The 23,229-nt window shown below is 41.1% G+C and overlaps 1 protein-coding gene across 1 annotated transcript in view; it reads right to left on the bottom strand.

Annotated features, from left to right (window-relative positions):
- Positions 1-22,033, bottom strand: part of kctd16b (potassium channel tetramerization domain containing 16b) — a 72,034-nt gene extending 50,001 nt beyond the window's left edge. Inside the window, exon 1 of the mRNA XM_018691645.2 lies at positions 20,173-22,033. Within this exon, the coding sequence (XP_018547161.1) occupies positions 20,173-21,010 (838 nt within the window). The 5' untranslated portion in view covers positions 21,011-22,033. The remainder of the gene's footprint in view (positions 1-20,172) is intronic.
- Positions 22,034-23,229: the final 1,196 nt, after the last annotated feature.

The following is a 23,229-nucleotide window of genomic DNA, read 5'->3' as shown; positions in this document are numbered from 1 at the left end:
ACAATCACCAAACACAGAGGTTAGGACACATACAGTAATTACAGCTTACTTTTTTTTTCCTTTTTTTGATGACATAGAATGACTGAGGCAACAGGCTACGACATACACTATAGTAAGTGCACTGTGGAACTAATAATAATTCTTTAATTCATGAGACAAGCAATGAATTTAATAACCCACTTACTTGCAAATTTGGTGTGAAGAAATACATTTAAAAAATGGAAATATATGAGAGCAGTCAGAGTGCATAATGGCTTTTCATTTTACCTTAACAACTTACTGATTGCAGCTGTATGTTTTAGGATGAAGAATAGCACTGTTACTACAGGATTATCCAATCCAATATCCACTCTTAGTCCAATATCCGTCTCTTTCCCTGAATCTCTCTTTCACTCACTTTCCTTACAGAGGACCTTGCAATCGATTATAGAAACTGCAGGTCAGAGAGGTTCACTGAATTAATGAGAGCAAAACAGACTTTCCCATTTAAGTAAATAATGAAGGGCCTGGCACCATCAGGATGGCAGTTATATAATATTTATATAATGTTTTTATTGCAAAAGACATAATGTGTTTTGCAATAAATATATATTCTAATGTCAGTATTCAAGTTTGTTATCAATAAAGCATTGGTGTCAGACTTGAAGAGAGTGAATTAGCCAGATACTTTACTGGTGTCTCATACACTACATTGCAATTTTGTTTGTTTTGTTAACTTCAAAAGGATCACATGTGCATGTGTGACTGGGGCACATGCATTTCCCACAGACCTTTGAGAAGAGCTTTTAAGATATTATCTGATGTTGTCTATCTTTATTCAGTTTTAAATATGCTCTGTCTAAATATTGCATGGCATAGCTAGTATCAAAGAGATTTTTTTTGTGTAATGAGTGAATGAGCTCAAATTTGATATCCGATAGAAGATGTCTTTGATCATGGTGCCTTCATGTAAAAATTGTGACAGTTAACATTCAAGGGATTAAAAAATATTAAAAATAAGTAAAAACTGAAATTCTCCTTCAGTAACTCTAACAGTGTGCTTACTTACACACCAGGTGGTCTCCTTTCTCTTCATTTCTATTCTGGGCTCCAAGGTGGGCTCCGCAAAATCAGGATGAAACATCCATACTATACATTTCTTTTGCTGTATGCTATGAAGCTAGAGGTCCCCAGAGCACGCTGAGACACACATAAATTGAATTCAATAGAGAATTCCATTTGGGACCAGAGATTTCCTCGAGCCATCAGCACTGGTATCATAATGTACAAAAAACACCCAGTACGTTTCAGCCAGAACAATCGCGACTTCAAAGGCCCCCACCCTAACAACGACTGTGAAAAATCATTTTTGGGCAAACCTCAAGGTCATGTCTTCCTCAAAGGTTCTACACCGGAGTGTTTTACTTGGATGTTTTTAGACTGCTTTAATATGAACACTGGTGAAAACAGCTCATCATTTCTCTTTTCATCTTCTCTCCTCATAACGTCCCACTGGATCTCTGGATCATGTGGTGTACCCACTGACAATAAGGAAGGGAGGAACATTTTAAATCTCCAAGCAGCTTTTGGTAGCAGTGCATTGGTGAAGTTGTAATCTTCAAACTTTGTGAGTCTCTCCTCTGTAAATCTAGAAGTTTGAGATGAGATGTCACAGCTACTATGGCTGACTCTGGTTGCCAACAACTCTCTGGATTACGTACTGGGGTTGCAATAAACAGTTATTTTCATTGTTGATTTATTTTTTGATTATTTGATCAGTTATTTTTTCTATAAAATGCGAGACAATAGTGAAAAATTATCTCCCTTACAACAAGATGTCTGATAGTCCAAAGTCCAAAGATTATTAGTTTCCTAACATGTATGACAAAGAAAAGCATCAAATCCTCATATTTTAGAAGCTAGAAAAAGTAAATATTTAAAATGTAAAAAGTAATTTGTTGTTAGTCAGTTAGCAGCTCTAAAACATACATTTCCTTGCTTTAAGATGTGATAATACCAGTATTTTACTATTTAAACATACCTTTACAACATTCCACATTTCAGGGGTATGGCCTGGTAGCAATTTGGGAAAATGTACAATTTCCCTCATATTCGCCAAGTTACACACATACTTACACACCAGTGGCAGCGAGCTAGCATGCAAGGTGCTGGACATAACCATTAGCAACCAGTAACCAGTAGCAATTTGGGTTCAGTGTCTTACACAAGGACATTTGGACGAGCGGAAAGGAGGAGCTGAAGATCGATCTGGTGTGATTAATGTATGACCTGCTCTACCTCCTGAGCCAGAGTTGCCCCACATTATATACTGTAGACAATATAAAGGGAGTGTTGTAATATGATTCTTACATACTATGACATTACATGTCTGTCTTTCTCTGTATTTCTGTCTATCTTTCTGCATTGTAAAGTTCTTTTTGTTTATTTGTGCCTCTCCATATATATATATATGTGTGTGTGTGTGTGTGTGTGTGTGTTTGTGTGTGTGTGTGTGTGTGTGTGTGTGTGTGTATGCATCCTGTATGTGTGCCATTTCTGCTGCCAGTGTGAGCAGTGGAGTGGCGGAGTCTCCAGAGGCACTGCCAGCCAATAGCTTCCCTGTCAGAGTGCTGCCTTATCTGATGATCCATGAGCGCGTGAAGCAGCAGTGAAAGCCAGCCCATGTAGTGGAAATATCACTCGATGATACCAGATCAGATCCCCCTCTTTCAGAACACATGACCTTGCAATTTATGGTGCATATAATGCTGGGGATGCATGGGGGAAAGTTCCAGGTGAGACAGAGATTATATAGGTTGGCTTGAACTAATGTTTTTTGTCAGCTGGAAAAAATCTAAGGGCTGGAAGTGAATGAGTAATTCTTTCCCCCACTGTTGAGGTGCCTTTGAGAAATGCTTGTAACTTATAACTGCCCATTGGAGTGCCTTAAATGCAAATGGCTATAGACTATTGACTGCAGTTCTGAGGAAGACTTATTTTCTTGGCGAATAAAGGCTAAAACTTTTTTCTTACGTTAAATGTGCTAAAGCCAACACAAACAAGAACATCATGTTCTTGTTAAGATGAATCACCCTTCTTGTCACCCTTCTTGAGTTTTTTAGTTAAATGCCTGAAATAATGTCTGTGGTTAATACAAGCTCAAGACACATTTATGTTTTATTCTGTGAGATAACATAAGTCAGAAAGTACCCTGCATGTGATTTTTTTAAGCTTTGATGTGTCTTGGTTGTTAACAAGTGGATAAATGAGACCACAGAGGTTGTGCTCATCATAATGCTGCACACGAAAACCAATCTACTCACAGTCTGCCTTTACAGCCTTGTTGCGTTTATACTCACACTCTTACAAACTATCACTAGCTTCATAAGAAGGCTTTTTTAGACGAAGTAAACGGCTAAATCAAATTACAAGTTAGAAGCTTGGTGATGTTGATGTCATGCCACCGTGGTGTAGTTTGTTTATTGGCTAATATTAGCTTTTTACCTTGTAGTGGTTGTATCACTACCTTTGTCTACAAACACCTGACAAAAATATCTGTGCCTAGAATTGATTTAAAATACTTTAAACTTGGAATGAACAAGGGGTCAAAGATCTTGAAATCTCACACAGCAAGACATTTAGCAGACCACCAGTCCAGCTAATCTAGTACCACTGTATCAATGAAACAAACTGTTAGATAATGTGTAATTTAATATTCCAGGCATGTAATAATAAAGTTTATATCCATAGATATGACACAAAATGATAACCTGCAGCCAGTCTGTTATTCTCAACTAACTTCAAAAACAGAGACATCATATCTTGCTGCAAAGGCTTCTAGCATCTCGCCTCCCCAAAATGAAGTCACACTGACTCGCATTCATCACACCGTAACCAAGTTGATCACAGGAAGTCCTCCGCTCAGTGTGAATGCACAAAGTCATCACTTCAGTTGGCCGGTAGCTGCATGCAGTATATGAGAGGCATCCATTCACATTAGCACCCTATCCACTCATACCACATAACTCACACTCTCTCTGGGCTACTCCATACCGATAATGGATTCCTGTCTTACCGTAAGCATTAGGGTATGTGTATGTGTGTGTGTGTGTGTGTGTGTGTGTGCGTGCATGTGTGGGTGTGGGTGTGTGTGTGTGCTCAGTAAAGCAATGAGTTTCAAAATGTCCTGCCTCATTTTCTGGATGTTTGGATGGCAGAGAAAAGTGTTTTGATTTCAATGTCTGGATGTCACTGTGACTTCTCCTGTGGTCATTCAATGTCTGACTCACATGAACGGGCACAAAGATCCATGCGATCACAGATGCAAACAGAGACAGAAGCTACAGATGTGGTTAATACAAACAGACAGGCATGAAACACGACTGACACAATCTCTGGTCAGTTAGTTAGTGTATGCTGCAGACAGATGCACGCAAAAACGCAGGCTGACAATTTTGTTCTGAGATTGAAGTTTACAGCAGGAGGCATTTCTATCTGTGTTTGCAGGAAGACAGCCACAGTGACAGAATGGAAGAAACACCCACACAAAGTGAAACAATCCATAATCCTAAACTTGTGTTCAAAAATTAGAAGAGAAATAACAGAACAAAATCCACAAAGCAAGCTGACAAAAATCTACATGTTCACCACAGGGAAAAAGAAAAACAGAAATGGCACGATATTAAAAGACAACATCGTGCCAGCGCCACTGCTCCATCATAGTTGAGATTTGTCTGCATTCTTGTCAGTAAGTCAAGTGCTTTCTCAATTGCTAATGGAGTCCATCAGGGCTGTGGCAATGTAAAGCAATGGGAATTTACATTCCAGCCCTCTTGTGCAGTAAAACAGTCCTACACTTGTGTTGTACAATTTAAAAAAAAAAAACGATTGAAATATTAATCGATGCAGCAGAACCACAGACATTGTCTCGGTTTTTTCCTTGTCAAAATTTAGCACCTACATTGTCCACAATACATCTCGACTGGAGACAGTCAGATACTCACGTGTAGTCATTGTAGATGCTAATGCAGCCTCAAGCCATTAGCCTCAAGCAGAGATAAAGAGTGGGCTACAGAGCTCACTTCTTTCTAAATTCACACTCCCTCACAAATGTAACTATGCATTGGAGCTACGTGTTTATGGGGATGGTTCATCAACTTCAGCTTCTTGTGTTTTCTCCTGCATGTTTCAGATGCGGTGGAGATTGTTAATAGTGACAACATCAACAAAGAAAGGCTCAGTCAACACAACATATTTAGTTTTTTAGTGAGTCTATAAACTTGCTCTCTAAGAATGTAAACACTGTTATTTTTGCAGTGTATAAAAGTAAGTTATGCTTAATTATGTACAACACATCCTTCTAGTGTTGCATTAGTGCTATCAATGGATGAAATCCAACACTGAACTATAAATAAATTCCTATATCGGGGGCATCTATGGTGTGACTGCTGTATATACTGTGATATGAAAATATATTTTACAGGGTCTTTGACCTTTCCCTTTAGTACAGTGTGAGAAACTAAAATACCTGGAAGAAGCCCAAAGCGTAACTGCTGCTCCTTTTCATTAAAAGGAGACAGTTAAAGTGGTTAGGCATCTGATCAGGATGCTGGTAGGATGACTCCCTGTGGAAATATTCTGGGCACGTCCATGTGATAGGAGGCCCTGGGGCAGACCCAGAACATGCTGGAAGGATTACATATCCCATCTGGCCTGGAAACACCCAGGAAGAACTGGAGGACGTGGATAGGGGAGAAAGGGCATCAGGGCTACGTGTATAGTTTACTTCCGCAGCACTGGATGGATGGTTGGATGGATGTATTGAGATGCATGCTTGGTCTTCCTGTCCTGTATCAATTCTTCAAATGATGTGTGTAGTTGTGTGCATGCCTAAAGCATGTAGCATAAATCTTCTATCTTTGCATGCACACAAAAGATCTTTCTTACCTACAACAAAGAAGCCAGCAAGGACTCGGCAAGCCTGAGGTCATCATTACCACTGCCAGGTCAAAGGTTAAAAGTCAAAGGTAGGCAGAGGTCACTTTCCTATAGGGTCAGGTGTGGTGGTGTGTGGTGCCTTTGAAGAATTACTTTCTGTGGCAGGAACCCCACTGAGGGAAGACATAATAAGAAACACACAACCTTTTCCTGTGTTTTCATGTAGACAGAGTGGAGGCTCATAGTGAGGCCACTAGCTTATAATCACTCTACCAAAATAATAGCTTCATGTAGTAGAAATAAAAGTTATTTTGCAGTGGAAGGTGCCTTGGCATGCAAATAATCTAAAATACAATAATCTAAACTTTAAGAGTTGCCAGAGGGATGTGAGAAATTGTTAAAATGTGACCTTTTTTCCCCCCAACTTTTCTCCTTTCACACTTGAGCAGCAGTGCCTCCTAACTGAGTGAAGAAATACACCTAACAAGGAACCCAGCCTCACTTACAAATGACTCCCAGTCGCACCCATCCTTCTTATGCTGACCTTTAGAGGTTTATTTTACGGTCTTGTGGTCGACTGAAACGTACAGTGGCTTAGGCCAAGTATTTATGTTATAGGTTTTAATGTAGGAGCAGCAAACAGCCAAGAAGTGTGCCTCCTGTGCTGAGGATAACTCTATTTCCATTTCTCTTGCTTTGCTGTGAGTCTCTGCTTTTCTCCCTTTGGTTGTAGTAACCAATGAGGATCCGGTGTGGAAACAACTGAAAAAAAATGGAGCCAATAGTGCAGAGTGAAAAGGAGCAGAAAATAAAACAGAGTAGAATAAAAAGGACCAGCAGGACTGTTGTTTTGGCTGCTGTTGATTTTACTCCCCAGGCGCTTGGAGAGAAATAGAAATAGAGAAACCAACCAAATAAAAGAGTCACAAGAAGATGAAGACAGAGTGTTGAAAGCAGTGGTTACCAGCCTCACAGAAAATGAGGACCAAATCACAGCAAACCCAAGCTCTTGTGGGAAGAAAAGGGGCAGACAAGAGGCAGATACAGAAAGAGGGACGGACAGGAAGAGACAAAAGCCTGGAGCAGTGAAAACAGCACCAACCAAACCTCCCACTCCAGCTGTCAGAGGGAGACATTCAGGGAAGGAAGGAGAGAGGGATAGAGGAGGGTTGATAAGAGAAAGGGCCATAGAGTGAGACGGCCTCAAAGCAGTGAGGGCAGCAAAAGGCACAGCAATCAAAAACATCTGCCGTACCGCCATGTGCACTCCAGGTGAGATGTTTGAAATCAGCGAAACACCAGTCAGAGATTGTTTACAAAAAAACAGAAGGCTGAGCTCTCAGCACAACACCTAGACACTTTGAATGCTCCAGAGAAAACCAAAAAAAAAGTCTGATCTGCACAGCTGGCAGGAAATCAAATGCTCAAAGCAACAGCACATACAGAACAGGAAGGTGAGACCTGAGAAGAAAAACAAAAAAACAGGAAAAACTCATGGCATACATACTTGATTCCTACTTGTAGATTTCAACCCAACACATATTTCTGTGCAGCCAGTGAGCCAGATCTAAGCATCTATTTGTATTTTTGCAAGTCTGTTTGTTATCCATGATGGATTTCACTCTCAGCTGTCTCCACTGCCCATAGATTAAAAATTCTAAGACACAACAGGCAGACAGAGATACACTGATACCATCACTAGAGATTAAGCCATGATCCATAGTAGGTATTGTGTGTGTGTGTGTGTGTGTGTGTTTGTGTTTGTGTGTGTGTGTGGGCTTGTTTTACTGTATTTGCGTACCCCACATCTTTAGATGGCTGTTTGAGGGTTAAGACTCGGTTTTATGGTAAGGGTTAGGCATTCAGTTGTGATGGTAAAGGTTAGTGTGAGGTGGGGTGTGTGTGCAAGGTTATTTTCTCCTTTTCTCTTCTTGCCTCTCTTCTTCCTTTCACTGCCATTTACTCTTCCAATTCCTGCGCCCTTTTTGCATCTTTACTCTTTCATAGCACATAATGTGCCATTTAGCGTCATATAATATTTTACATAATGTATTCTGGACATTTTATTAACAAATACCCAGAGGGCCCATTTGGTGTATTTAACAGCACAGTGCTGTAATGCTCTAAGTGTTACAGCCAGAACACACACCACCTGATCAGTAAAAACGAGCTGCTAATCAAAACCCAAACAAGGCAAAGCCCTCTAATGCCCTTGAGGAGTTGAGGTATTAACAGATGAGCCAAAAAAAACTTTGAAAACTCTCTTCCACAAACACACCCTGAATGTTTATTCTGAATCTTTAGTTTTGGCTCATTGGTTGACTAACTCAATATGCAGATTTTTCTTTGACTTTGTCTCTTGAGTCTGTTTTTGGTTTGTTTATCTGCACAATCTGGCACATCTCTCATCTTCTGCTGGAGACAACCAAAAAACAAAAAAAAAAAAAACAAAAAAAAAAAAAAAAAGCATAGCTAATAGTGTATTCATGAGAGGAATGTGAACTGGTGGGGACATATGTGAAAGAGGAGTGAAGCTGGGTGAAGTGAAGTAGAGTAGAAGAGAGGCAAAGAGCTTCTCCAGAGGGTGAGTGATGTCTGAGGATGGAAGGCAAAGTGACATTTGTTATTGGGTGTTACATGAAAACAGGGGAGTGAGATCTGAAAAGGCCAGTGACCTCTATTCCACCTCACACACACACACTCAAAAACATGCAACACACGCAGCGTCCTAATCAAGATGAATGAGATTTGCTCTTCAAGAAGGACATGTCATTATATCATGAGACGACTACATTATTGCTCTGATACCACCATTTTAACACATTCAAGTGTACTGTGTGTGTGCATATGACAGAGAGAACCTTAATGACGAAAGGGGATCGTTGCACCTAAATGTCAGTTTGTAACGGCTGTAATTGGCTAAATGAGTTTCAGAAGTGATGGATGTTCATAATTGTCTTGCTCCATTTGCTTGTTTCTCATCCCAACACACACGAGCGTGTTCATGTACAAATGAGGCCTCCCCTGTTCCAAAGATCAGATTGTGACTTTCAATCTGGCTGGAGCCTGCAAGCAGACACAAATATATTGCAGCTCTGCAGGTCTGCAGATTGGACTGTGGGTATGTGTTTGGTTATTTTGACTTAGAGAGAAACATGCTGCTTACTAATCCCTCTAAAGCTTTGGCCAGGTTAATCTAGAGTAAACAATGTGTCTCTAGGCTAGACTGTGCTTTCTGATCTTATCTGCATAATGCGTGTGAGTGTGCATGTGTGCACTTGTGCATATGTGCCATTGAGTGTTTATGCCCTGATGTGCTTCTGTCCTGCAAAACCAATTTACCAACATACCTCCTGTCCGTAGACTATAATCACACAGGCTCACAGCCATCAAATCATTATCCACACACAGCTAATACAGGCTGTGGTTATGAGACCATTATACACGTAACATGTGTACATAGTACCCCAGGTAGCAACCCATTACTTTTGCAAACAAACAGCCAGGACCCCTCTGTGGCTGGCACGGACTGTGAAGTCCTCTGTGAACAGCACTCAATAATTCATTACACCGTGAATAGTAAACAGGAATACAGGCTTGATGGCATGATAGCAGACGCTCTCGTTTTCTATAAATTATCTTCACAATCAGACAGAAAATACACAGTCATTAGCCACAAACTCTTCACATCCACTGGATGTTTGATCAAGCAGTCTGATATTGGTGGTTCCTTATTTATTATTTAAGAGTCCCAACTCTTACGGTAACGAAACAGCCAATAAGTGGTCTCTCATATTTTTGTTTTGTGTGCTATGCTTTCTTTTGCATGGATCTATCAAAAAAATTGTATTCATAAACAATAACCCCAAAATCCCTTTGCTTCATATTGTTCTGCCTACTCCCAGTGAGTGCTAGAATATCTTGCATATCACTGCAAAGCATCTCCTTTAAGTTCTTCACATCTCTACATTCTCAAGAAACTCAAACTACTATTGGAATGTAAGGGGTGGGATAAAATACACTGTTCCTCTCACTGCATGCCTAGTTACCCATTAGTAAACTTAGATATTAATGTTTTTTTTTGCTAATGTCAATCAGAAAATCATGTCAAACTGTTCCACAAAGATATTTTGGATTCAGTGCCAAAGTGAGGCTTTTTGTTGACTTTTAAAATGCAGCCCTCTTACAGTAATGTTAGCGAGGTGGAGGTGAAGTAAGGTAGCTGAGCCACCACGGATGAATAAAACAGTGTTCAACTCCACAACATGCAGTAGTTCAGGACTGCTGTTAACCCCTTGCATCGAATATAAACACATGAGATGAGAAGGCTACAGCTTATATCAGCCTTGTGGTTGTCTTAAAAGTTGTTCAAAACCTTTTTTGTTTTTTTGTCCTCAGAGGGAGCTCTGCATAAATTGCCTTAAGTGATGTCACTTTAGGTTATTAATCAGATTTTAAAGATTTTCATAGATTGGGGTTACGGGCTAGGTTTGAAAAAAATGGTAATGTGGAGTTAGAAATAAGTGAGCTTAACAGACTTCTGCAGCTCTCTCTTCAACTCTGCTTGAGGCTCGTCAGCCGCTTATTAGCGTAGCACAACTACATCTTCAGTTTCATTGTTCGCACTGCAATGTAGTATCAGGTTTTGACAAGCAAGAAAAATGCATAGAGTAGTCTGAGTCTGCTGCTTCCATTGTGATGCTTTCTTTTATAATTTTCCATTGTCGTGCAAAAAATGTTGTTAACCCAAGCTAGATTTTCTAAAACCACCAGATGGCTGTTTCTACAATGTATGGCCAACGTTAAACATCTCTTACCATATTATGAAGCATAATAGTGTCTGCACTGTCTAGCCACAAACTCGTGGGTTCGTGTGTAAACTCTTATTGTTCTCTGATACATATGCCCAGTTCTGATTTTCAGAGGAGCCTCAGGTTCACCTCAGTAATAGCATGGTGTTCCTAACGTATTGTGTTCTTTGTGTGTATCACTTTGTCATGCATCCAGAAGAACTGAACTAAATTCATTTCATCCCTCAAAATAAAATCGTATGAATCAAATGTCCCACTCCCACTCCTCTTTTTGCTTTGCATTAACAGTCAGAGGGGATTCTACACCACAGTCGGGGATATTATGTGTTACTATAGACACAGTAAGTGTGTTTAAGTATCTGATCTAAAATCCTCTTTCTAATGAGAGTCATTTTTCATCGGTGAACTGTTTGTATAAATTAACCTCCAAAGTGTGAAAGTGTGTGTGTGTGTGTGTGTGAGAGAGAGAGAGAGAGCATGCTTATACAATACAATGTATGTGTGTGTTTTAATGGACAGCTTCACAGCCACTTAGGACTGAAATGGTGATGACAGTATGCTCTGGCAAGCAGCTGAGTACTCTGAAATGACACCAAGGGATTACTAATGAGATGCAGTATATTGGAGTTTGGAATCAGCTTCTGCAGTAGCTCAACTTCAGGTACTGTCTGATATCATGCAAAAGAAAAAATATACTATTAAGGTCTTTTTCACAATCAAAAATGTGTTATAAAGGCCTATATTCTGTTCTTTTATAATATTTTTTACAATTTTAAATCATCAGATTTATCCAGTGTCACTGCGACAGATCAATTATTTTTCACCTTCACAACTCTTCCACCCATTTTTCCATTCTCTTTAATCTGTGTCTGCTAAATACAGGTGAAATTGTTTCAAATATAAGTTACAAATCTAATCCTTTCTGAGATTTGTGTCTTTGTATGACCTTTATTTGTATCTTTACCTGTGTCAGTAATGAACATAAATTGAAATTGAGGCAACAACCCTCTCTCCTTTACCACAAATAAGAAAAAGGAACTGAGATATTATATTTTTATGAAGCATTAAGACTCATTAGGCTTTTATCAGAAGTTACCATAGGTGGTTTCAGTAATTTTCTCTCGAGTTAATTTCCTCTGGAGTTGGTACATTAGTGCCTCTAGCTTTCTTAATGGACATAAAGTCTTTATTCCCACTTACAAATGAAATGCCACTGACATTCTGCCCCAGGAAGCTATAAAGCACTGTGGAATGAAATTACAGCGGTATGACCATATGCTCAATCAAGCTGTGGACCACTGCTGCGTGAGTGACAATGTGTGATTCTAATGAGGCACAGGGGAATAAAGAATAATCCAAAATACAATCAAACTGTGAAGTTTCATCATAAAGTTGAAGTACTAATAGTCTGTTTCATCAGTCACACTATCTTCAGACTGAAGAAGATGAATGAGGTAGAGGCAGGTAGAGGTAAATGAGGAGCTGAGCTAACTGAGGAGGGAAGAAGAAAACAAACACATTCAGTGAAGCAAAGAATTGCCCAAAGCACCCACATACAAATTCACTCCCAAAACACTTGTGTAGATTTCTGTTTTGTGTCTTCGGTTGCCCGTCATGAAAGTTTTTGCCATGTTGATTTTTACAACACTCTGTTCTTCCTCTGCTGTCTAGAGACTAATCAGAATTTAGCAGTGGGTTGGTGTAACAAGAATCAGACACAACGCTTGTTTAAAAGAGGCAATAATTTCTAACTATGAGTTAGAAAGCCACTGAGGCAAATTTGTAAGTGAACTTACTTGCCTTAGAAGCCCAACATAACCTTTTCAAAACACTGCAGCACTATGCAAAAAGAGAGTTTTCCTTGACACTTTACAATATCTCTCTGTATGTGGCTGTCTTTTATAGTTGATAGACTAAATGTACCTCTTTTAGTCAAAGGTATACGTGCCAAAATGACAATTGAATAATGGTGGTCCAGGTAAAGTTTCAATTTGGGCTTAGTTTGCAAATAAAAAATTATAAAGCCCTTCTTATATGTATATATATGACTGAATATTAGGTAAAACCCCAACAAATTATAGAGAGGCCTGTACATGTGCACACTGGTGGTGTGTAATAATTATATAATTATAATTATATAATACTAGTAATAATTCTTCAAACATGTATCCAATCAGATGTTAGGCACATATATGAGCTGATCTATTATCCTCTGAATTGGGAAAATAGGTGGATTTTCTTTTTTGTATCAGATCCAAACTTTAACAAATGGCGGCAGGCATTAATCTGAACTGTGACACGCACTCCCACAGTGGAAACAGCCGTTGGTATGATTAGCCGATGCAATTACCAATGTGATAGGAGTTCTGTGCATCCTTTACATTGTATTTCCAGCCAATCTGGACTCACACATAGCAGGGCTATTAAAGCATTGATGCATTGCAGCAGCCAGCCGGTGGGTTGAGCGACTGAAGAGGCTCTCCAGCTGCAGTTTCTGTCATTATGGCAACGCTCCACACCTCGTTGCACCGCAGAGCACTTATTCCAACACAACAGGGAAAGAGCATCAGCGTTATATCAACTGTGCCTACCACCACAGAGAGAATGGAGTGTCAAGAGTCGCAGAGGAGGAGAAAATGGGCTGATAGACGGCGAGGAGATGAGGGAGACGCAGAGGGCTTAGGGGAGCTTGTTGTTGATGCTCCAGTGTTCACTGTCTTTTCTTTCTCTCTTCCTCTCTCTCTCTCTCCCTCTGTGTCTCTCTCTCTCTCCCTCTCCCTCTCCTAGAGCTCCGTAGTTCCCCGTATCCTCCAGAGGCTGGGGATTATGGGAATATACGCTACGTAGCTACACTAAGCTTCCAGGGGAGAAGGTCAAGGGGAGGCTAGACAAACAAGAAAGTCTATCTTCTTTCCATATAACCTACTTGCCCTTCATTCATTCTTTCTTCTATAGTGTCCTCCCCTTACATTGCACCTGCACCTCCCACTGTGAAGTCTTACGCAAAATCAATCAAAAACCCACAATATAAATGCAAACAAATTCACTGCATCAGGATAGGGTTACTTTACATTGATTTTCCCGAAAGACTCTCTTTTCATCCAGCTCACTTACTTTAACATGTACTGTAACTTATTTTCTATCATCTTGAAAAGGTGAATGAACTCCATTTCAAATGTGAAAACTGAGTTCATTTTTCTGTTTACCCTCACCTAATTTTGGGGTTTCTCTTTCAGTCCATCACTCCTTCAATTGCTGTCATCTGCAGGCCATATCTAATTTTACTCTCTCATTTTCCCTCTGTCTGTTGCTGCTTTAAATTAGCCATCCTTCTTTTCAGAAACAAGATACTGTTACGGTTTGTCCTAGTCTTCCATTTTGTTTGGCAAAAATATCCCCAGTGTGAAGCAGTTCCTTTTTATCATTTTGGTGAGGAAGAGAAAGGGTCATCCATGCTTTCATGTTTCCACAACTCTCTCTCTGTAGTCTTGCCTTAGTCAGAAGTCTCTTCCTCGCCTCCAGCTGGTACAAAATGCAGGAGGTCAGATTCATACTGGAAAAAAAGCACCGATTTTATCTGTCTGTGCGCCTGTTCTAACCCTCCACAGCTACATATCACTATGAAAGACAGCAACATGGTGATGTGTTGCAGCAACCTCTGATAACAAACCATCATCCAGGTTGCTCACAGGGTCAACACACTTAATGGAGGTTAAATCTCTGATATGTTTACAGATTTTCATTTTTAAACAGTATGTATGTAAATAGCTTGAAACTAATTCTTAATGATGTCTCTTTTATGGCTATGGCCTTGGCTTTATACTCAACCTTTTTACTTAACCTTGGTTTTATTGCATTTGCACTGCAACATAAATAAAGATAAGCAGTAGTGATACGAATGGTTCTAGTAGCAGTAGCGATGTTAATGATACAGTAGTGGTAGCAGTACTTTCAGTGGTATTAAATATGCTAGAGAGTAACCTAATTAATAATGTACTACTGATTGTAGTTGCATCTAGTAACAGTCCTGGTAGAACTTGTAATACAGTAGTAGTAGCAGTGGTAGTCAAAAGAGTAGCATCAGCAGTAGTCATAGTAACAGAGGCATTAGTAAAAAAAAAATGGCAGTGTTTTTCTCTTTGTCCATACATCAAAGAGTGTTCTCCACCTGCCTCCCCTCTCCTTCCCTTTTGTCTCAGTCTGAATAATGCAGATTTGAAGTGTGTGGTGGTGGACTCCCCTGTGGAGCTCAGGCCAGGGTAGCAGCTGTCCCTATCAAGACTCTCCTCAGAGCTGTCATGGCCTGTCTGCTCCTCAGCTAATCACTTCCTACAGGCCTGCAGCATGGGACCGCTGCTGCTAATGTCATCACCGACTGGGCTGGGAGAGGCTCATAGGATGAGTGTGATGTAGTTTCTTATGGTGATGGGTATTTGTGTCTGCAAGTGTGTGTTTGTGTGTGTGAGAGAGAGTGAGGGGTTGGTGGACTGCAGGTGTGTTTAGCTAGCGGCTCAACGGGTGTGCAAATGCCTCAGGGAGTGCAACATGGGTCATGTATTAACACACACACACACACACAAACACCATAACCATTGCCATAACCCCTTTCTTCCCACCTGCCAAAACACATTTGCCACACAAGGAGTTACTCATCTGTGTATAACAAGCTAATGGCACAGTGTCACACACCAGCTCACATGGTCATATCAAAGTGGCCATTTGTAATGACACACACTTCACTCTGGCATGTTCAGCTGAGGTAAAAAATAAAGCCTGGGGGAAGCACATCCTGAACAAAAAATGTGATTTTCCTATCCTCTCTACAGATTTTAGAGATTTTTTTTTTTGGCTTCACAGAGGATGTTGTGTTTGATGGTTCTGTTGCAGTAGGCTGTATCAGGTCCTGCGGTGAATACCACTGAACCAACTGTCAGTGGAGATGATTAATTATCAGTCATTCCAGCCATGCAACAAATTGGTAAATACATTTGCCTTCTGGGGTTTCAGAGGACATGTAGAATTTGAATAGCCAAACACAGAACAGAGATTGATAGGTACAATCAGAGGAGTGTAGAAGGATTGAAAGATGTAAAAGAGGCTCAGGCTTCTAGCAAGGAAAACGTGAAGCTTGTAAGTGGAAGTTGGCAAAGAAGTTGTGTCAGTCAAACTGAAAACAGAAAGTGAATGATTGAGACTCTCATTTACCTTTAAAATGACTGTTGTAGTGCCCTTAAGCAAGGTACTTAATCCCCAAATGCATTTGGCTCCAGTATGGAAACTCCATGGAGAAATGCACATGTGCTAGATACATAATAACAAGATACCTAAAAACGTTTTTGTGGTGGGAAGACAGATTTATTAATGCTACATGGTAAAGAGAATCCTCTAATCAGGTCAGTTTGTTCCTATATTTAGCTTGTGGTGACACAGTGGACTCTAACTGCTAATTGTCCAGCAGGCTACTTTAGTAAAGCAACCAGTGTTAGCGCTAACAGCAGATGACTCACAACCACTAACACTAATGTAATGCATATTGCTTTTCAGTAAATCACATGTCAGAATGCCAAATGTATATGGGCAGGTGAACATCCCACCCAAATGTGATTGTTTCACATCTCAACAACAAAATAGTGGATATTTATATTATGCCATAACAGCCTCCACTCTTCTGGAAGTCTTTCCACAACATTTTTGAACCTGACAGCATGGATTTATTTATGAGGTTGGCCACTGAAGTTGGGATCAGGTCTGGCTTTGTGCACAGAGGCATTGTAATGTTAAAACAGAAATCCCTTCCCCCTTCCCAGAAATGTCAGTACAATGTTAAAAGCCAACTATTGTTCAAAATGTGGCTAAAACATGAAAACAGCCCTGGATCAAAAGTACATGGACATACAGTATAATACATGCAATCACAGTGTGAGAAGAACAATGAGTTGCCAAAGTTGCCCAAGACCTTAGGACCTCCAATATGGCCAACAAATAAGAAAGACAAACACACCTGGCAATGAATAATAAGGAGAGGAACAAACAGAAAGTGGCAGATAAAATATCTAAAATGTAGAATGAGACATCTGAAGATGAAGGTAAATAAACAATCATGGAGACGGACAGGCAGACAGACAGAGATATGAATAAGAAGCGAGACAGGAGGTGTGACGGTGCACTGAGGCATGTAAAGGCAACTGGTGCTGCCGCGCCGCTCCTTGCCCCTGCGGCACACAGAGCAAAATGAAGCTGGGGAGAGGAGGAAGGCGGGGAGCTGAAACAAGAGAGAGAAGCTATGATTGACTAGAGCGAAATGAGAAGACATGAAAAGAGGAGAGGGAGAAAAAAGAGAAGGAAGTTGGAGGGGGGTGGGGGGTAGGGTGGGGGGAATGAGTGCTCCAAAAATGTGATGGCAGAAAAACAAGAGACTGCATTTAATCCACTTGATGACTGTAGCCTCCCTGCATGACGCTCTACGTGTGTGCGTGTATGCTTGCCTGGGTGCATGTGTGTCTTTGTGTCCTTGTGTACACACTTGCCTCAGTGATTATGCCTGGTTACCTGTATTTGTGTGTAAACTCTTGGCTCAGAGAGAGTGTGAGTTTTCTTGTTTTTCCTTTTGGTTTTTTTGCTTTCTGTGTGTGTGTTTCTGTGTGCACATAGGCTTCTGTGTCACCATGTGTGTGGAGGCCCAACACATATGCTACTATTTGTGCCCTTGCCTTTGAGTGTACACCCTCTAACAAGCTGAACATTTGTCAACAAAGCCAGGAAGCAGTTGTTGTTTGTCAGTAAGCAAGAAGAGGTCTGCAGAGGCAGCCCACAAACACACTGCCAGATATTGCATAAGCAAGGTGTGTGTGTGAGAGAGAGAGAGTGAGACTGTGTATGTCACCAGCCCCCACCACCACTTGATTTGGCTTGTTAGCACTACTTCTGGGGGTTATGGGAGCCAAGAGCCATCCAGTCGTTGTAGCTGCTTCATGCAGGCCATTAATGCAGAGCTCATTTAGCCTGGAGCCAGCTCAGAGAATCATTCTTGTGTGTGTGTGTGTCTGTTTTAACTCCTGTTTTCTCTGTGACCACGTGATCATTTGACTTATGTGATTTATGAGGCTGGCAGTGGTTTTCCCAAAAGCACAGCTCAGTGGTTTCTAACCAGCCAGCTCTGGCATCCATCCCAATCATTACAAGGAAATCTTGGAACAAGTTAAATAAAATATATTTTTGGGGATGTGAAGAATTACAAACAGTGCTAGAATGTCATAATACAACTTAAGTTTTCTTTGAGTCATATGACAAGCCGAAGATTAGCCTTTTAAGGCTGTTTGCATATCAGCCCATAACTGTTTTTACTTGCCAGACATCTGGCGGATTGGGAACTGAAACAAATGGGCAAAGTCAGAAGAACTTGGTTAAATGTCTCTCTTCTTCTTGAACTGAAAAGTGTCTCCCATTAATATCAAGCAGTGTTCACATCTTCATTATGACTGCCAAAAGTACCAAAAATGTCTGCTCTGCAACCACAGATTACTAACAAATGAGTATAGAACAGGAATTTAGACCTAACACTGCTGCAGATGAAAGCTGCAATAGGCAAACTGGTTTGTGTGGCTATTGTGCTTTGACATTTGATAAAACAGTTTGGGACCCAAATGAAGTCTTCATACAATATTCAAATATAAATGAAAGTCACACCTCTTCAGAACTAATCACCTGACAAAAACTGCAAGATTTCAGTATTTCAGGTATTACCACAGAGACAAGTCAGTGCTGTAACTCTTTGAATGGAAATAACCACAAACTCTTACTCTGTGTTATTAGTGAATGTCATCATAGCTGCCTTAACACATTGATCTCAGCACTGTTGACAGCTTCTGCAGTTATATTTGTAGCAATAGTTAGCACATTGTTAATTGTCATCTCAAGACTTGGTTTGATCCTTTGGGATTTTAACATAGAAAGTATGCAATCACTATGGGAACCATATTTCTGATCAATACAGGGTCCAACAGTAGTTTCAAACATTTGCAAAGCCATGATGTTCTTTGCTTTATAAATACATACTGAAATCACAAAAAAACAGTTCAATCTCTTTGTGATTCAAAATCCAGAATAATGGCACTTACTCATTGTCCCACAATATGCTGTCAGACACTTTCAATGTGGGTCTCCAAAATGGAACTGTGTTTTCTCTACTGTATGGAGAACAGAAAGGTTTGTTTCTGAATAGTCAGTGGCATCTTAAAAATGGCCGCAGCTACTGATTCAGGGGTTATTCTAGGGGAAGGCCTATCTTATAACATCCATGGAGTTTATGCAGTTACTAAGACCTTAAGCACATTCACAGTATCTCTTACACACCGTTTCATGGCAGTTTCATTGTGGCTGCTATCTAAGAGTTTGTGATAAATTATACACTGTCAGATCAGAGAGTATGGATTATTTTGTTGCATCATAAAATCTTACAAGAGCCAACATAAAAGTCATGATAATCTCTCAGTCAGTACCGCTCCTCTCACTGCCAGATTCTTGTCAGCCAGTGAGTGAGCAAAGATGGAAAAGGAAATGGAAGGAAAGCTATAGGAGAGCCAGGAGGAAATGCAAGAAGTTGAAAGGATGGGATGGATGAAAGCAGAGAGGAGCTGGTGTGGAAAATTGTGCCTTGATGAGAAATGGCAAGCACTGACGAATCATTGCTCTGACCATTCCTGTGGCCTCAGATGGGATTATTAAAATCTGGTTAAATCTCATGAAATATAAACTAGTCTGCTAGAGCGTACTGAATGCTGCAACAAGCTGAAAGAGGTTTGAACAAATTGAGAAAAAAAACATGAACTAGTTTTTCAGTTATGTTTGCTGTTAAGGTTTCATCGCTTCCAGGGAGAGATAACACCACCTTGGCTTAACCCCAATTACCAGGAGTGTTCTCTAATTGGTTTTGTTCCACAGGGCTCAGACAAAACTTTAGACACTTATGGAGCGTTTAAGTTTGACTGTGCCTGTGCTTGCATTTTAACCAGGGTGATGCAGACCACCCATACTGAAACTCATGCAAAGCATTTCTAGAATCTCAGTGTTTGTCATGAAAATGAACTATGCTGCTTTCTTTAAGTCTTTTTGACTGTGTCCAAAGAAAAACCACTGACGAAGGACAAGGAACAAGTACAGTGTAGGTGTAGGAAACGATGGAAACAGCCCTGATCACACTGTCCATAGCAGCCACCACACTTAGGCGTTCACTATTGTGTTCACCCACACATTCAAAAGAGACTGTCCTGAGCCAGAAACGCCCTTCCATCCCCATTACCAGATGTTTCTCTTAGGCCAGCACCAGTAAATCAACTGCGCCTTCTAGCGACGACTCCCAAGTTCTGCGTGCGCGTGCGTGTGTGCGTGTCAATGTTAACCAAAAAAAAAAATTAATAAAAATAAAAAAGAACATGGTGCCACTTACGGTAGAAGACATATTCTGTGTAGCTGGACCAGATCTTGTCTTCCGTGTGCTGGTTGACAAACGAGGCTGTGACCGACGAGTTGCAGGCCACCATTTGGAAACCACACTCCGACAGCATGTCAAAAGCCCTCTCCAGGTGCTTGAACTTGAGGTAAAACCGGGAGGTGTACCGGTCCGGGGTCCTGTCCGGATCCCGGCTCTCGTTCAGGGTCTCTCCAAAAACTTCTTTAGCCAGGGCCACGCGTCCACATATAAGTATCCGAGGTACCCTTCTGAACTTGGCGTCGGTTTGACTCTCTCGGCCCATGGTGCACGAGCCCCGGTACCCCACCGTGATAAAACCGCTCTTTCTGTCCGCGGGGACGAGGGACGGCGGCGGGCACTGCCGATGGTCGCTGCCCTGGGACCCATCTTCGTAGTCGCTGTGAAAGTAGTCGTCCGGGCTGTGCTTGATATCCTCAGGGGTCAGGAGCTTGACTAAGTCGGGCAGCTGGAAGTACTCCGCCTCCTTCCTGAGCCTCCCTTTCTCCGGGAAATGGTCCGGGAGGACGACTTGCTTGTCTCGGAGGTAGTCCAACACATACCGGAATAAAAACCCGTCTCTGTCGATGAAATAACGGCCCTTGGGATCTCTCGCCAAGTCGTTTGATGCGTCTTTTTTGGAGGAGAAAAGCTTACCGAGTAACGAATTCGGGGTGCTCACCAAAGTTGAGTGACGCGTGTAATAAACCTGCCCCCCTACGTTTAACTCAACAACATCTGGGAAACTGTTCTGAACTGATGCCTGTTCTTTAGGGTTAGTCCTACAGTTTCCACTCAGCGCCATCCTTTCCGTCATGAACAGCTACAAATCAGGCTACACACGTATTTCTACAAGTTGAAAAATATTGATCAATTTTTTAAAAAGTTGCCTAAGCTGTGTCCCTTATTCCGCGTTGCAGGGCCACCAACTTCATCTTACGATCGATCCATGGCCATGGCATCACCTATCAGTCTTTAGCAGTTGTCGAAAAATGATGGTGGAAAGATGGCAGTCCGGGGCGTCCCCCTGTGAATGTTAAATGTAACAGACTGTAGATGAATGACTCGGAGGAGGAAAGAATCCGAATCAGTGCTGCGAGAGAGGTGAAATGTATCCGGACGCATCAAAAGCTTGCATCAGTGGCTGTAGGACTCCCATCGCTGCTGGAAAAAAAAAGAGCGTTACAAAGGAGAAGAAGTGGAGGCTCAGGGAAAGCCTATTGCTCCGAATATATATAAAAAAGAAACTTGCTTTGTTTGCCCCCCACCCCTTTTTTGGGGCTTCTGGGAGTATTAACCAACAAATAAAAATCCTTCTGCACACACGCGCAAAAAAAAACCCCAAAAATTTACGCAGGGGAGCTAGGGTAAGCGAAGAAAAAAGTCCAACAACTTCTTTAAGGATATGGTCCAAATAGAAGAAGAAGGTGCTGATGTGGTGTTGACACTTTTGTTTTTCTCTTCAACTTCCCCTGATAACCAGCAGATAGATATTCCGAGCTGTGCAGACCGGCAGGAGGAGGCGGAATACCTTTCATTGGCGAGAAACTTCGCAGAGATTGCACACAAACGCAAACCTCGGGAGTCCTGTAATGGTTTTGTCTGTAGCCTGTCACTACAAATATATCGCCTGCTCTGGATTGAATTAAGCTAAATCTCTTCCGCTGTCTTTTCGAGGTGTTATAAATCTCACTTAAGATTTTTTTTTTTAATTCCCTCCTCCTCCTCCTCCTCCTTCTTCTTCTTCTTCTTCTTCTTCTTCTTCTTTTCTCAGAGCAGCGGAGAGGACCGACCCGCTGCTGCTGGCTGCTTTCACCGGGAGCTGTCCGCGGTGCTGAAACGAGCATCAACCCCCCCACCCCCCGTTCCTCACCCTCCCTTCCACACTTCTGTCCCGCCTCCCCTCTCCTACAGAGCTGGGTGGTGTCTTCACGGCTGCGCCCCCCAGCCCTTACACACACAGACACACACACACACAGGCTACCAAAGGCGATTCCAGTCGCTGCTGGGTGTTTAAAAAAAAAAAACAACTACATGATCGCTTTTTATCAGCCATCATCATATTTCCTAAAATCACATATCGGTTTGGTAAACTAATGTATGTATTACATGATATTACCCTCCACTAGACGCAAATGGGGATACTTGGTTCTGTCAAAGGTTAAATAACTATGATTCATTTTCAAACCAAGTTTTAGGCCGTCACAGCAGCTTACAGCGCACTGGGGGGGAAAATGTTGCATCCATCTTTGTACAATTATTATAATAAGCTAAACACTCACAATGCTGCAATTTGACCCCCAGCTTGAATCAATTTGCATGACATTTAGTTTGAATGCATAAATTCAGGACGTATTTTTCGTTTCCATGGTGCAAACTGTGTGTATTATTCCCAGTTTATCACTTTGACTGCAAGATAATTGTAGATTTCATTCGGGAATCCTTTTACAAATTAAAATCTTTAACGCAAATAGTATCTTCAAAACCCAGATAAACGGCTGTAATTTCCACTGAGTTGTAACAGTATGTGAGATTTCTGTCTTGAAAATGAGCAACAGCGCCTCCCCCTGTTTGTATTGCGACGTGCCCCAGACTTCTTCTTTCAGCACCATGGACAGAATCTCACACAGAAAATTTGACAAAGATTGATCTTTTCCTGTTGCACTATGCTTCACATTCATACTGAGACAGTATGAGACAAAAGTGACTTCAACCTATCCCACAGGATACTATGCATTAGATTTCTACAGACTTCAGTAAGTGAATATAGATAAAATGTAGAGTAATCTCTAGTCTGACAAACACACAGCAGCTGCAGGGCCAAAAGGGTTTGTATTAAATACTAATACCATGAAAAAAGTATAATAGATACAAAGTCTTTTGGGTCTTGGTGAAAGTCTGGTTCTTACTAAATATTGGCCTTATTACAGCCTTCTGTTATCTCTCATCTGTCTACAACCTTGCCTAAAACCAAACTGCATTTTTCAGCATTCTTTCGCTATATGTCACCGCTTTCCTCTTTAAATTTTAAATTCA

Source organism: Lates calcarifer, linkage group LG20 (genome assembly GCF_001640805.2).
Source record: "Lates calcarifer isolate ASB-BC8 linkage group LG20, TLL_Latcal_v3, whole genome shotgun sequence".
In the NCBI taxonomy this organism is placed as follows: Eukaryota; Metazoa; Chordata; class Actinopteri; family Centropomidae; genus Lates; species Lates calcarifer.
Note: the sequence above shows the minus strand (reverse complement) of the source record. Positions and strands in the feature narration are given on the sequence as shown.